Source organism: Aethalodelphis obliquidens, unplaced genomic scaffold, assembly GCF_003676395.1.
Source record: "Aethalodelphis obliquidens isolate GAN/ISIS:26980383/991018 unplaced genomic scaffold, ASM367639v1 scaffold16, whole genome shotgun sequence".
Lineage (NCBI taxonomy): Eukaryota > Metazoa > Chordata > Mammalia > Artiodactyla > Delphinidae > Aethalodelphis > Aethalodelphis obliquidens.
In genome coordinates this window covers 32,900,566-32,917,507 of record NW_020837960.1, presented here as the reverse complement: position 1 = coordinate 32,917,507, position 16,942 = coordinate 32,900,566, and the positions used below count along the sequence as shown (strand labels likewise).

At 40.8% G+C, this 16,942-nt stretch overlaps 1 protein-coding gene across 2 annotated transcripts in view; it reads right to left on the bottom strand.

The window, feature by feature from the left end:
- MICU2 (mitochondrial calcium uptake 2) overlaps positions 1-16,942 on the bottom strand; it is a 91,599-nt gene that overhangs the window by 55,170 nt on the left and 19,487 nt on the right. For both annotated transcript variants that reach the window (XM_027116708.1, XM_027116709.1), the window contains exon 2: positions 7,685-7,829. In XM_027116708.1, coding sequence (XP_026972509.1) covers positions 7,685-7,829 — 145 coding nt within the window. The remainder of the gene's footprint in view (positions 1-7,684; positions 7,830-16,942) is intronic.

Here is a 16,942-nt window from a genome sequence, read left to right as displayed (position 1 = left end):
CAGCCTTCAAAATCACTCAATTCTTCATTTAGCTAAATGCCTTCTGATAGAGTTTAACCGCATTCCAATGAATAATAAAGTGGAAACATTATAAGAACCTAAATTGGTTGAATCAAGGGTTGCATAAAAACAACAACAATGAAAGAAAGAAAAAGCCATGTAAACTCTGAACTTCATTAGAAGAACCTGGGTCTATGGCTAAAACAAAGTAGAGCGAAGTAAAACTTCGATTCAATTGAAAGAACATAAAATGGGAGAAAATTCTTTTTTTTTTTTGGTGGGGGGGCTGTGCTGCACGGCTTGTGGGATCTCAGTTCCCCAATCAGGGATTGAACCTGGGCCACGGCAGTGAAAGCCCGGAATCCTAACCACTAGGTCACCAGGGAACTCCCAGGAAAATTCTTGAAAGAACATAAAACGGGGGAAATTCTTCGACGACACTGAGCACAAGACTAAATAGCTCCTGTTACATGAGGAAGAAAATACAAATGTTTGTGAGAGAAAGTCAAAGGAGTGAACCACTGAGTCAGGTAAAGAGAAAACAGACATTAACACATACTGTTTACAAGTATATGATATGTTAATATTCTGCTAATCAAGCTTTTACAACCTCCACTTGAAACCCTAAATGAAAAAATTAGAATAAATTACAATATAGGTCACAGCACAGACATTTCTGATAAACAAGAACTGTTTGCCTATTATTTCTAAAAAATTCTTTCATTATCCTTTGTTTCCTTTCATAATATCATCCTCTCTGTTTTGTACCTTTCAGATAAAAATTTTTAGAAAAAGCAATCTATACCTGTCATTTTCATTTCTTTCTAATTCTTTCTTTCACTGTCCAGCACTCTCTTGACACCGATCTACCAAAGGTCCTGGTGACCCATGCTGATGACCAAATCCAACAGCCTCTCCCCAATTCCCATCCTACTGGATCTTTCTGGACACCACACTACTGACCAAACACTTCCTGCTCCCATGACACTGCACTCTCATCCGTGGCCAATGGTCTTATTTAAAAAATCTCTGTAACTGGCTCTTTTTGCTTCACTCACCTTCTAAATGTAGATTTCTTTAAGACTTTTTTTTTTTTTTTTTTTTGCGGTACACGGGCCTCTCACTGTTGTGGCCTCTCCCGTTGCGGAGCACAGGCTCCGGACGCACAGGCTCAGCGGCCATGGCTCATGGGCCCAGACGCTCCGCGGCACGTGGGATCTTCCCGGACCGGGGCACGAACCCGCGTCCCCTGCATCGGCAGGCGGACTCTCAACCACTGCGCCACCAGGGAAGCCCCTAAGACATATTTTTAACTTTTTCTTTTTAATGCAAATAATAAATATTTGTTGCTGATGAATTAGAAAATTACAAGACAAAAAGAAAATACAAAAACTGGTAATTCCAAAAGTAAGAGTGAACTACTAGCAATGTGGCAAATATCCTTGCAGACTGTATGTTACTTACACACATATATAAACAAGGAAAAATGGGATCTCACTCTTCATATACTTTTAGAAAGTTGCCTAACTGACAGACTTGAAGGGAAAAAAGACAGTTCGACAATAATAGATTTCAATACTCTACTTTCAACAATGGACAGAACCGCCACAGAGAAGATCAGTAAAGAACTAGAGAATGCGAACAACACTATAAACCAGCATGCTGAAACTTACGGAACACAGTAAAAAGTAGGAAATGTGAATGTATCCAAACAAGTATGGAGTGTGAATCAGTAACCAAAAACTTCCCAACGGGGCTTCCCTGGTGGCGCAGTGGTTGAGAGTCCACCTGCCGATGCAGGGGACATGGGTTCGCGCCCCGGTCCGGGAAGATCCCACATGCCGCGGAGCGGCTGGGCCCGTGAGCCATGGCCGCTGAGCCTGCGCGTCCGGAGCCTGTGCTCCGCAACGGGAGACGCCACGGCAGTGAGAGGCCTGCATACCACAAAAAGAAACAAACAAAAAAACAACTTCCCAACAAAGAAAAGCCCAGGACCAATGGTCTCACTAGTGAATCCTACCAAACATTTAAAGAATTAACACCAATCGTCCTCAAACTCTTCCAAAATCTGAAGAGGAGGTAACATGTGTGAACTCATTCTAAGAGACCAGCACTACTCTGATACCAAAGCTAGACACAAACAAGGAAAGAAAACTACTACAGGCTACTACTATCTTTTATTAATATTGGTGTAAAATTTCTCAAAAAAATACTAGAAAACAGAATCTAACAGTCCATTAAAAGCATTATACACCATGAGCAAATGGGATTTATCACTGGAATGCAAGGTGGTTCAAGATATGAAAATCAATCCATGCAATAGACCACCTTAATAGAATGAAAGAAAAACCCCACAAGATCATCTCAATAGATGCAAAAGAAGCATCTGACAGGGCTTCCCTGGTGGCGCAGTGGTTGAGAGTCTGCCTGCCAATGCAGGGGACATGGGTTCGAGCCCTGGTCTGGGACGATCCCACATGCCGCATAGCAACTGGGCCCGTGCGCCACAATTACTGAGCCTGCGCGTCTGGAGCCTGTGCTCCGCAACAAGAGAGGCTGCGATAGTGAGAGGCCCGCGCACCGTGATGAAGAGTGGCCCCCGCTTGCCGCAACTAGAGAAAGCCCTCGCACAGAAACGAAGACCCAACACAGCCATAAATAATAAAATAAATAAATAAAAATGTTAAGTGGAAAAACAGTATAAAAATTGGTCTAAAAAAAAAAGAAGCATCTGACAAAATCTAACACCCTTTCATGGTAAAAACACCCAATAAACTAGGAATAGAAGAGACCTTCCTTAACATTATAAAGGGCACACATATGTAATATGAGAGCTAACATCATACTCAGTGATGAACACTGAAAGCTTTAACAGAAACATTAGGAACAAGAAAAGGATGCTGCTTTTGCCACTTCTATTTAACATGTGACTAGAACTTCTAGCCAGAGTAATTAGGCAGGAAAAAGAAATAAAAAGCTTCCAAATAGGAAAGGAACAAGTCCAGTTAAATCTGCTCATAGAAAACATGATCTCATTATGCAGGAAATCTTAAGAAATTCATAAAAAACTGTTAGAACTAATGAGTGAATTTATCAAAGTTACAGCATACAAAATCAACACACATAAATCAGTTGTATTTCTATATACTAGCAATGAGTAATCCCATAATGAAATTAAGAAAACAATTCCATTTGCAATAGCATCACAAAGAATTAAATATTGGGGAATAAATTTAACCAAAGAGGTGTAAAACTTACACAGTAAAAGCTATAAAACTTGATGGAAGAATTAAAGATTTAGATACATGGAAAGACATCTTGTGTTAATGGAGTGGAAGACCTAATATTGTTAGGATGACAGTACTACAAAAAGCAATCTTTCTATTCATTGCAATCCCTATCACAATTCCAATGGTGCTTTTTTTTTTTTTTAACAGTACGTGGGCCTCTCACTGTTGTGGCCTCTCCCGTTGTGGAGCACAGGCTCCAGATGCGCAGGCTCAGCGGCCATGGCTCACGGGCCCAGCCACTCCACGGCATGTGGGATCTTCCCAGACCGGGGCACGAACCCGTGTCCCCTGCATTGGCAGGCAGACTCTCAACCACTGCACCACCAGGGAAGCCCCAGAAAAGGCCATCCTAAAATTCATATGGAATTTCAAGAGACCCTGAATAGCTAAAAGAATCTTGAAAAAGAACAAAGTTGGAGGATTCAGACTTCCTGATTTCAAACCCTAATACAAAGCTACAGTAATCAGGCCTGTGTGGTACTAGCAAAGGATACACATACAGAACAACAAAACAGAATTGAGAGTTTGGAAATAAACCTATACATTTATACTCAGTTGGATATTGACAAGGAAGCCAGGAAAATTCAATGGGGGAAACAACACTCTTTCCAACAAATGAATAATCAGATCATTAGATAATAGATAAAAATAATTAGATAATAAATAATAAACAGATAGAGAGCCACATGCAAAAGAATGAAGTTGCACCCTTTTACTTTACACCACTTACAAAAATTAACTTAAAATGGATCAAAGACCTAACCTCAATAGTTAAAACTATAAAACGGGCAAATCTTTATGACTTTGTATTTGGCAATATTTTCTCAACTATGACACTAAAAATATAGTCAACAAAAGTAAAACAAATACATATGACTTCATCAAAATTAAAAACTTTTGTGTATCAAAGGACACTATGAAGAGAGTGAAATGATAATCCACAGAATCAGAGAAAAATGGAATTTGCCCATTTCATCTAAGTTATTTGCATACAGTTGTTCATTGTATTCCTTTATGATCCTTTATGATCTAAGTTATTTGCACACAATTGTGTTCCTTTATGATCTTTTAGGATCCTTATGATTCCTTTATGATCCTTTATGTATTCCTTTATGATCCTTTTGACTTCTGTTAAGGTTGTTAGTAATGCTCCCTCTTTCACCATTTTCTAATAGTTTTGAGTTTTCTCTTTTTTTTTCCTTGGTCAATTTAGCTAAAGTTTTTTCAACTTTTGACACCTCTTTTCAAAGAAACAGCTTTTAGTTTCATTGATTTTCCTCTACTTTTTCTAGCCTCTATTTTCTTTATCTATCATCTTTGTTATTTCCTTTCTTTTGCTTGCTTTAGGTTTAGTTTGCTCTTCTTTCTCCAGTGCCTTAAGATGACAGGTTAGGTTACTGCTTTGAGACCTTTTTCTTTATTAATACAGGTATTTACGGTTGTAAACTGTCCTCTAAGCACTCTTTTAGCTGCATTCTATAACTTTTGATGTATTATGTCTTCATTTTCATTCATCTCAAAGTATTTTCTTTTTCTTTCTTTTTTAAGAAATTCAAATATAGTTGATTTACAATGTTGTGTTAGTTTCAGGTGCACAGCAAAGTGATTCAGTTATACATATATACATCTGTTCTTTTTCAGATTCTTTTCCCTTATAGGTTAATACAAAATATTGAGTATAGTTCCCTGTGCTGTACAGTAGATCCCTGTTGGTTATTTATTTTATATATAGTAGTGTGTATATGTTAATCTAAAACTCCTAATTTATCCCTCCCCTCCATTTTCCCCTCTGGTAAAGTTTGTTTTCTATGTCTGTGGGTCTATTTCTGTTTTGTACGTAAGTTCATTTGTATTTTTTTCTTTGGTTCCATCTATAAGTGGTATCATATGATACTTGTCTTTGTCTGGCTTACTTCACTTAGTATAATCTCTAGGTCCATCCATGTTGCTGCAAATGGCATTATTTCCTTCTTTTTTATGGCTAAGGCTCCACTGTATATATAGACCACATCTTTATTCATTCATCTGTGGATGGACACTTGGGTTGCTGCCATGTCTCGGCTGTTGTATATAGTGCTGCTATGAACATGGGAGTGCATGTATCTTTTTGAATTAGAGTTTTCTCCAGATGTATGCCCAGAATTGCTGGAATTGCTGGATCATATGGTAACTCTATTTTCAGTTTTCTGAGGAACCTCCCTACTGTTCTCCATAGTGGCTGCACCAATTTACATTCCTACCAACAGTGCCAAAGGGTTCCCTTTTCTCCACACCCTCTCCAGCATTTACTGTTTGTAGATTTTTTTTTTTTGTGGTACATGGGCCTCTCACTGTTGTGGCCTCTCCCGTTGCGGAACACAGGCTCCAGACGCGCAGGCTCAGCCGCCATGGTTCATGGGCCTAGCCGCTCTGCGGCATGTGGGATCTTCCCGGACTGGGGCACGAACCCATGTCCCCTGCATTGGCAGGCAGACTCTCAACCACTGCGCCACCAGGGAAGCCCTGTTTGTAGATTTTTTGATGATGGCCATTCTGACTGGTGTGAGGTGATACCTCATTGTAGTTTTGATTTGCATTTCTCTAATGATTAGTGATGTTGAGCATCTTTTCATGTGTTTGTTAGCAATCTGTATATCTTCTTTGGAGAAATGTCTATTTAGATCTTCTGCCCATTTTTTGATTGGGTTGTTTGCTTTTGATATTGAGCTGCATGAGCTGCTTGTATATTTTGGAGATTAATTCCTTGTCAGTCATATTGTTTGCAAATATTTTCTCTCATTCTGTAGGTTGTCTTTTTGTTTTGTTTATGGTTTCCTTTGCTGTGCAAAAGCTATTAAGTTTAATTATGTCCCATTTGTTTATTTTTATTTCCATTACTCTAGGAGACAAATCCAAAAAGATATTGCTGTGATTTATGTCAAAGGGTGTTCTGCCTACATTTTCCTCTAGGAATTTCATAGTATCAATCCCACATTTAGGCCTTTTGAGTTTATTTTTGTATTCATCCTGCTTGGTATCCATTTTGAGTTTATTTTTGTATTAATCCTGCTTGGTATTCTGTGAGTTTCTTGAATCTGTGGTTTGGTGTTTGTTAATAATTTTGGAAAATTCTCAGCTGTTAATACTACAAATATTTCTTCTGTTCTTTCTTCTCTTTCTGGTATTGCCATTATGGGCATGTTACACTTTTTGAATTATACCACAGTTCCTGAATATTGTTTTTTCCAGTCTTTTTTCTTTTCAGTTTGGGAAGTTTTGACTGACATACCTTCAAGATCACCAATTATTTTCTGGGCCCAGAGGATTATTCTGATGAGACCATCAAAGGCATTCTTCATCTCTGTTACAGAGGTTTTTATTTCTGACATTTCCTTTTGACTCTAAGAGTTCCCCTATCTCGGTTTACATTACCCATCTGTTATTATATGTTGTGAACTCTTCCTTTTAGAGTCCTCAGTATATTATGGTTATTCAGAATTCCTGGTCTGACAATTCCAAAATATCTGCTATATTTGAATCAGGTTCTGATGTTTGCTTTTGCCTCTTCAGATGACGCTTTTTGCCGTTTAGCATACCACTTGATTTTACTGTTGAGAGCCAGATATGATGTGCTGGGTAAACATTACTGCAGTAAATAGGCCTTTGGTGTGAGGTTCTATGTTTACTTGGCTACCATTAGGCTACCATTCTTATTAGTCATCCATTTTATCCACATCAGTGTATACATGTCAATCCCAATCACCCAGTTCATCCCACCACCACCCCACCCCCTGTGTGACCCTCCTAATTGCTCTAACCTAGTTTCTTTTTTTTGCCCAATTTAAAACATCAACACCACCAAAATGTAACATCTTGGATGAATTAGTTACCCTATTAAGAACTTATTTAGTGACATTTAAAAACTTACCTATTTTTTCCCTCTCTTTAGGATACTTTTTTTTTTTTTTTTTTTTGCGGTACGCGAGCCTCTCACTGCTGTGGCCTCTCCCGTTGTGGAGCACAGGCTGCGGACGCGCAGGCTCAGCGTCCATGGCTCGTGGGCCCAGCTGCTCTGCGGCATGTGGGATCTTCCCGGACCAGGGCACGAACCCGTGTCCCCTGCATCGGCAGGCGGACTCTCAACCACTGAGCCACCAGGGAAGCCCTTTTCCTCTTTTTAGAAAAACCCACATACAAAGCAACTATTTCTTAGATAAATAAACAAATAAATAAATAAATAAATAAATAAAAGTTTAGTCTCACAAGGGTTGAAAGTCTAAATAATTAAGTAAACGCATGGTACAAAGAATGATGATAATTAAGATGAAGAAAAGCTGTTACCAATTCTATAAAACAGAGGTTTTTCAGCCCTAATATTTGATTTTTTTAACTTAAAAAATAAAAACACAACTTACGTTCGATTTGGTCAAACATTACTGAGAAGAGGAAGTCCCGTGGTGTCATGTAATACTCTCCCCCGTGTTCCAGTGAGGAAAACTGCATGAAGCGCTGTTTACGAGGAGACGGTTTCCCTTTCATCTCTCCAGAGTCCACACTTTTCTAAAAGAAAAAGAAATTGCAATTTCAGATTTTTTTCAGTATCATTCCCCAACTTAGCTACTTCTACAATAATCTTTAAAGAGTAATTTTAGTGTTTAGGTATAACAACCTCCAAACTTTGAAGTCATTTACTGAACAGATATTTACTGAGTGCACAGGCACTGAAAACAGAGCAGTGATGAGGCTAACCTGAGGAACCTGCATTCCCAAACAGGAGAATGACAATTAACGAATAAATGTATAAAATAATATAAGACACTAAGAAGTGCCATGAAGAGATATAAAGCAGGATAAGAAAGTGATTAGTAACATTTCGGGGCTTCCCTGGTGGCGCAGTGGTTAAGAATCCGCCTGCCAATGCAGGGGACACGGGTTCGAGTCCTGGTCCAGGAAGATCCCACATGCCGCGGAGCAACTAAGCCCGTGCACCACAACTACTGAACCTGCGCTCCAGAGCCCTCGAGCCACAACTACGGAGCCCGTGTGCCACAACTACTGAAGCCCGCACGCCTAGAGACCGTGCTCCACAACAAGAGAAGCCACTGCAATGAGAAGCCCGTGCACTGCAACGAAGAGTAGCCTCCACTCGCCGCAACTAGAGAAAGCCCGCGCACAGCAACGAAGACCCAACGGAGGCAAAAATAAATAAATAAAATAAATAAATTTTTTAAAAAAGTAATATTTCAATGGGATGGACAAGGAGAGTCTTTCCGAACAGGTGACATTCAACGAGACTAAATGAGGCAGGCCTTGTGGGCTTGGGCTCTGGAGGGAGAGCATTCCAAGGAGGAGGTAAAGAAAGAATACAGACCATGGGACAGGAACAAGCGTGGTGTGCTCAAGGGTGGTATGGCGGAAGAGAAGCTCAGGGAGACAGGACGGCAGCAGATCATGTAAAGATGAAGTACATCCATTCTGATCAGTGGCCCTGATTTTAGGAATATATTGACATCATGGGTGCACAGTGCTAAGAGAAGAAGAATGGCTAAGATATTGTTACTGTCAGAGTCTGTACCTTAGACAATGGGACCTGGGCCTTGACCCAAATGCTGATAGAGACGATACTGAAATATTTATTGCTAACCTTTCACGGAGCACTTACTATGTGCTAGGCACTGTACTAGTTAAGTACCCTCCGTGGACTATTTAGTTAATCCTCACAGTAACTGAACAGTAGATACTACAGTAGATATGAAAACTGTAAAGTAAATGCAGAGCCAGGATAAAAAACCAGGTGTGTCTGACTCAAAAGTGTTTCAATCTCTTAACTACCACAACTATCCTCCTACCCATGGCTAGGCACTGTGCCCTAGGCAGCCTGGAAGAAGACGACATACCAGTCAGCACACGGGCCAAGGTCAAAATAGGAACCTTGACTCAGAACGTGTCATCTGTGAAATCCAAGAGCACACTGGCACTCGGGACCGCTTTCCTGAAGGTAACAAGCTAAGTCAGACCACGACATCCTTCCTGGACACATCGCTTCCTTTCCATGCTGACACACAAGTCATGTTCAGTAAGTGCTGAGTGGAGCTGAAATGGGGAAAAACGGCAATTCCGGTTGCTTAAACCTCCAAATTCAAAGCCGTCAACAGCTCCTTTTAGCTGATCTCAGTCCTCTAACCAGTATTAATTCTCTCTCCCCAGTTTGACAACTGGCTTCCTTGAGTGCCTACCAGAATACTGGCCGTATACAGAACACTCAATAATACTGCACTGAGAGTGCCCTGTCTTCTCCAGATCTTGCCTCTTCATGTCTTTCCTTTTCTTTCCCCTTAAATTACTACTATAAAAATAACTCAAGGGGCATGTCTTAATTATATGAGTCCATACTCTTATCTCAGTCATCAGAAAATTGAATTTTATTAATATTTTCTGAACATTTTATACATGAAGTAGATAAATTATCATTTGATATATTATCAAATGGATAGTATTTGTAGGAAAACAGTGGTAAACAAGACAAACAGTAATTCCTACTAGAATGTACTAAGTGCCTTGGCAGTGAATTTACAGAAAGTATACAGATGGGATAGGGAAGGGAGAGGGGTAAGAGTCTTCTCAGTAAATGTCACAGCACTGGCAAAGTCCTAGATACAAGAGTAATACAGTGTATTGAAGAGCTAAAGAAGTTGAACACGGATATATACATTATTAGCTTAAAAAATATTTGTGTTTATTATACTAATGTTAATATATAGTCTATTAGATTTTAAAAGGTAAATAATCTATATAGAAATAGGTATATGAATTTCCAAATCTTTAAATAAATGTTGGTTCTTAAAAAAAAAATTATTTATTTATTGGCCATGCCACACGGCATCTGGCATCTTAGTTCCCCCACCAGGGATTGAACGCGTGCCCTCTGCAGTGGAAGTGCGGAGTCTTAACCACTGGACCGCCAGGGAAGTCCCAATGCTGGCTCTTTTATATTATCTTGTATCTAAGTTGTTCATGACTAGTTAAAAAAATATCTTTTACCAACCACTTAATCCCTTTTATGCAAACAAACATATTCTTCTTTCTAAACTTCAACCAACTAAAAGGGGCCAATTACTCATTTATCCTCCTCAAGTGCTCTCATAACAGGATGGATCGTTATTCTGTCTCTTTTGGTTTTCATGCTGTCCTCTATCTTGTGGCAATCTTCCTCTTTCCTGGTCCTAATCTATACTGAAAATGACCAACAAGTAAAAACACAAACCTCCCACTCTCTTGCAGCAAGACATGAAAACTATTCCTCCATCTCATGGTTACCATGTTCTATACACTTGTATGCGTCTATAACTTGCATAAGCGTAACATTTCTGAAGATTCTTGAGAAGAGTCAATTATTCTGGGAAGTGTCATTTTATTTTTATTTTAAAACTATTTTTAAACCCTTTACTGAATTTGTTACAATATTGCTTCTGTTTTATGTTTTGGTTATTTGGCTGCAAGGCATGTGGGATCTTAGCTCCCCGACCAGGGACTGAACCCGCACCCCTTGAAATGGAAGGTGAAGTCCCAACCACTGGGCCACCAGGGAGGCCCCCTGGGCAGTGCCATTTTAGATAATGGTTGATTGGGTTGCCATCCCTTCCGATTTTGGTTAAATATCCTCCCCAATGAACAAGAAAAGGTAGAAACTAAAGCTCCCTTCCCTGGGTTGATTTCTGAACTTGAAACTGCCATATGAATTGTAGACCATGAATTTAGAAGGTCACTTACAAGCAAATGACCTCCACGTTTGCCCACCACCATGATTCTCTACCAGTAGGCGATGTGGCATAAAACTATCTAACGACCCCCTACCAACATCCTTACAACTCAACCTGGTGTCATACCTTTAATTTCTGCTACTTCATAGTATAAATAAACCTATTCTACTACCCCCAAATCCTGCAACTCCCTTTGCCAGCACTAGCAATGTCTCTCCTTTTTCTAATCTTTTCCACCACCTCTCACACTGCTTACTGAGGACACAGCTATCAGTTGGAGGCCATCACCTGTGTAGATACTAATCCCACCATTTCCCTTATGCAATATATAGTGGAAGCCTCCAAGTCACCACCTCTTACTACTAGAGTCTTTCCCTTCATCCTAACTTCTACCCGCCGACCTCCCAAGTAAATACGTAATCAAGCATCTGCTAGTGTGAGGGCACTCCAGGAAGAGACAGGACACATACTAATCAAAGGGGCAACAGGACAGTAATAAACACTAACAATAGAGCTAATGTGAATTAAACACATGCAAGGCAGGGTGCTAAAATCTTTACATACATGGTCCCACTCAACCTTCACAATGACCCCAATAGGAGACTTCATTTTATCAGCCTCATTTTACAAAAGAAGAAACCAAAGCTTGTCAAGGTTAACCAGCTTGCCTGGGTTAACATGGCAAGTCAGCGGATAGCATAGAGGCAATATGACAACCTCAGCTCAACCACTATCCTATGCCCGCTCCTCTAAGGATTACATAAACTAGGAAAATAGAGAAATCAGTGTGGGTAATGACAGCTGAGAAAGTTTTCATAAAAAGAGTGGGATTTAAGTTAGGCTCTAGAGAATAACAAAGAATAGAACTAGAATTAGCCATCCTTAAGACCTGGGCTAAGAGTTGTCCATTTCCTAAATGACATGTATTGTTTCCCTTGTTCAATAAAATTTAAAATAAGTAGGATGTTATGAACACGTTTCTTCGCTACAGCAAAATTTACGCAGAGGAAAGAAGAGTATTGTTCTGAAATTTCCAGAGCCTTTCTAATTCCAAGTTGACGAACCTACAAATCAATTTTCTTTAAGTCCCCTTTGTCATACAGCAGTTGAATTTTAAAGGACCACAAATTGATGTGTATTATATATTTATGCTTACTTCGCAGAATTTGGAAGATCAATTTGGCATTTTGAATCTTTTATCTATAAAGTTTATTCTTGCCATACTTCACATGTACGACCACTATGATCAAAGCTCCGATGGATGGATTTAACATCAAGAATTAACAATGTCTGTCTGCCCCCAACCCTTCCATCCTCTCCCCTGGTGCTCTCCTGCTCACGTGAGCATGCTCTCTCTGCCCACATCCTCCTGTCTCTCCCCTCCTTCCCGCGCACGTTTCAGGTGGCTTTTTTCTGTTGCTGCTGTTTGCGTATTCCTTGAACTGACCATGTGGTTTTGGGCACTCATTCTTCTCTCTCGTTTCCCCTGTCTCTCTCTCACGGATATGTGTACATGTGGCGTATCTGTGGTCAGTTGTGCTTGGTAAACTGAGTTTGAGTTTGGTTAAGTGCAGGTAGAGGATCAGTGTGGATGCGGAGGATGGGGAGGAATAACCAATTCTGTCTGAGACAACACAAGGGCAGATGCCCAGCTTAGTGCCGTTAGTACTGCTCCATACCAGGCGGTGAAAAAGTTCACAAATTCATCTTCAAACATTTAAGAACCTGTTATGTGTCACTGTTCTGCAGATATACAGATGGACACTGTGAGGTCTCGGCCTTTAAGGAGCTCACAAAAGGGAATGCTGGAGAGCAAACAAACAATTCAGAGCACTGGCTCCAAGGTCAAACTACCCTGGATGCAAATTCCAGTTCTGTCACTCACTAGGTATGTGACCTAGGACCAATTATCAGCTGACTCACGAACAGTGAGGAAACAGGAATCAAGCTGCCTGGACTTAAATCCCAGCTCTGTCACTTGGCCAAGTTCGTACTGTGACTTCTCCCTAACTAATCTGTAAAATGAAGAAGACAGTAGTATCTACTTAAAGGGTCTTTTATAAACCGTGTGGTTCAATGAAATAATACACATACTACGTGCTCTGGAAGGTTAGCCATTACTATCATGATCGTCGTAATTCAAACAAATGCTCTAACAGAAATATGTAAAAAATTGTAGGAGAAGGCAGAGAGAGGACCAATTAACTGCCTTGTTAATTGGAAGACTTAACAAAGGCATGCCAGGCCAGGAGAAATGGGACCTGGGCTGCAAACGGTGAGGAGTGGCCAAGACCGGGAGCAACAGTAGAGCAAAGCGCGCTACAGCCAGTCCTGAGGTCTGGGCAGCAGGTCCAGGGGGCAGAGAGTCTCTGGGGGACGCGACCAAAATGGACAGAAGGGGAGAAGGGCAGACACAGTGCACCAGGAAGACCGTCTTGGATGTGGGCATTTTCTTTTAATTCACACAAGAGCCAGCGTAGACGGAAGACACTGGAAGGTACACGGCTGATGCTGCAGGATATCTCATACCATGATTCAGCACTTAGTCTATACATCCATCCAATACGCTTGGCTTTTCAGTCTCAAAATCCCAGCATATTAGAAACATTACATTACAAATGCTAGAGTCAAGTATACTAGTGGCAGAAGGGAGATCTTACAGCCTGAAAGTGAGACGGGAGAGAAAAATTAAACAAGCCAGACCTGGCCACAATAGTCTGGATCAATCTATGTCATGATGACCAACAAACAGCCACTAGGTCTATTTATGTGATGATGGTCTTCAGTCACTTAGAAATTGCTAATTATGTAGGGAACATTTTGTTAAAAATATGTAATGTAGCTTAACTGTTTTTAATGTAAATCTTGTATTAAAAAAAGATGTTTTATTACTTACGAGGGTAATTTTAGTTGTCTGGAAGATTCACTTACAGGGCATAACTCATACCCCACCGACGCTGTATAAACTCAGCATTACTCTCTAATCTACTATATATATCCAAAGCACTTTGTAGAATGTATGTTACATAAAAATACCAGGGCCACGCTTATATAAACTGAAAATGATTAGAACTGTGAGTAAAAGCACAGTGTCTTTCAGAAAAATACAAGTAGACATAGTTCGGGCTCGTCATAAACACTATTACATGTCATATAAAATTAGACCACAGGATACAAATCTTTTCATCTTCCAACACTGTTAACAGTCACTTTTAAAAAAACTTACTACGAGTGTATTCTTAGTCATGATGAGCTCTCACTTACAGGAAAAGCATCTATACAAATAGCCATTCAGTATGCTGACACCTAGGTTTCAGGATGTCAGGAGAAATCTGAATGTCATCTCCTAGGGCTAAATCAATTCCTTTCAAACATAAAAGGTATCATAAGGCAAACCATAATTTTAAGTAGTTGATATAGGATATAAATAAACGTTGCTATGCACGTCTAAAAATCTGTTAAATTCCAGGAGCCGTTTCAAGGGTATGGTGAGAATACCAGCAATGGAGGAACTCGGAACCTCCAGCTTTTATTTTTAAAAAATTTAAAAAAATATTTATTTAGGCTGCATCGGGTCTCAGTTACAGCACGCGGGATCTTCACTGCAGCACGTGGGATCTTTAGTTGCAGCATGTGCGATTGTTTTTTTTAGTTGCAGAATGCGGACTCTTGGTTGCGGCATGCATGTGGGATCTCGCTCCCCAACCAGGAGTTGAACACAGGCCCCGGCATTGGGAGTGTGGAGTCTTACCCACTGGACTACCAGAGAAGTCCCGGAACCTCCAGCTTTTATAGGCTCTGCTACAAAAAACAAGTTTTCTTTTTCCCTTTGGATTTTTGGTTTTCACTCTCAATCTATACGATTATCCACTTGCAAATAAAATTTGGGAAGGTCCTTTCTCTATGCTAAAAAAAGAAAAAGGTATAATGTACCTTCCTGAGTTAACTCTTAATACAATCAAAGGGTCATTAAAAACAACAAAAACAACAAAAAAAACAGAACCATAAATTGATGAGAAAGCAGTAAGTAAAACTTCTTAAAATCTCCGTCCCAAAACCTGACAAAGAACCAGAATGAAAACCAGAAAATAAGGACAGCCATGCTGATGCTAGCTCCTACCTCCCACTCTAAGCTGTTCTAGAAAGATCTTCTATTGATAGATACTGATAATGCTGACCCACCTGCACGACAGTACTAGGAATGAAAACTAGTTTCCTCCCCCAGAGTGTGATGAACGAGAGGATGAGATTCTGGAATCCCTTGCGGATGGGGCAGCCGGGTCTGGGTGTGTGCACTGCACGCCTCTGGGGGCCCCCTCACACTGGGATCGCAGACAGCTGAGGAGCAGATGGCAGGAAGGTGCACTGTGGAAGGTGACTTCCTCTAACCTGCAGGGGTAACGCTGTCACTGAGAGCTCCCAAGTGCAGGGATGTGCAGGCCGGAGAGGACCGTGGGGAGTCCCCCCGGAAACCCCTGTCACTCGCTGCTGTCACTAGAGACCCAGCACATGCCTCTTTCCCCTCCTGCGTCCTGTCAAAGGAGGGCTGGCATCAGCAGAGGATGCCGGGCACGGCTGGGCAGAGGAAAATACTGCGTCCACAGCCACGCTGACCAAAAAGCCAGCAACTATGTCCGAGGGCACTTCTCTAACGGGGCAGGCACCCCAAACAGGGGGAATCGCAAAGGCCACCCCTGGGGATGCGCTAACCCCCAGCATGGCAGGAAGGCAGAATGCCCAGAGGAGAGCCAGGACATACCTCGCTCCTCCTCCAGTCCCGCAGGCAGCAGACTGACCCACAGTCCATGGAAGCTATGAACATCCTGCTCTGCAGCTAATGTTCTGATGTGAAGGTAAAGAGTGCTCAGTTCAAGATGGAAAGGGTCAAGCTTATACACTCACACTGTCCTTGGCAAATAACGTATCTGGCTAGACCCATCTGTTTAAAACCTGATGTTGGGCCTGTCCAAATTCTCTGGGAAAATGCAGAGCAATAGGAAACAACAATGAAAATCAAATTCTGAAAGAAAGCAGAAAAAAATCACAGAAAACAAAAGACGTGATCGATGCACTTTAAACATCCGAGAGCAAAGATAAGATGCAAGATGACAGAGGCCTCTGAAAGGGAGCCAGCCCAGCCGCACAAGAGGAGTAGACACGAAAGATGCCAGTATGAAACGAGAAGCTCTAAGAAACAGGAAAGACTAGAACCAACACTGCAGAAAATACACAAACTACGGATAGGAAAAAAAAAAAACACATAGAAGGCAGAAGAAAAGCACAGAGAAAAGCATTTAGGGAAAAGAATATCCACATGTGTGACAGACACCAAGGATTCAACATGAAAACTGCTGTACTTCAGGAAGACAGAGAACAAATCAGCAACAGATTTGCTCAAAAACAGAGTGGGAAAACCTCACTGAAACCCTCAAAGACCTGAATTTACTACCCTATCTGCCACTGCCCTATGTGAATATACTCAGGTTTGAATAATCCTAGAAGACCTCGGGGGAGATTGGTCAGTTTTAGTTCTTTCAGAAAACCTAAATAAGGCAGACGTTAGAAAATCTAAGTAAGGTTAGAACTATGATGCCCTTATTGCTGGATTCAACCTCTTAAAAGCGGTTGTCAGAGAAGATAGTACAAAAAAATAACACAGTAAATGATTAAGCAAGATGTAGTTCTAAGATAATGCTTAAAAGACACACATCACCCTTGTATACTAAGTGAGGAAATGAAAGCAGTGTGAGGGGGTAACATTCTCAAGCTATTCAACCCGAAAGGCTGGGGAGAATTTTTTTTGCCCCTCTTCACTCCAACTTATTTATTGCAGTGCAGGAGAACTATTCCAGTAGGAATGGACTAAACGGTACCAATCTTAATGTTTACCTGAAGGAGATATCCTAAGTTACT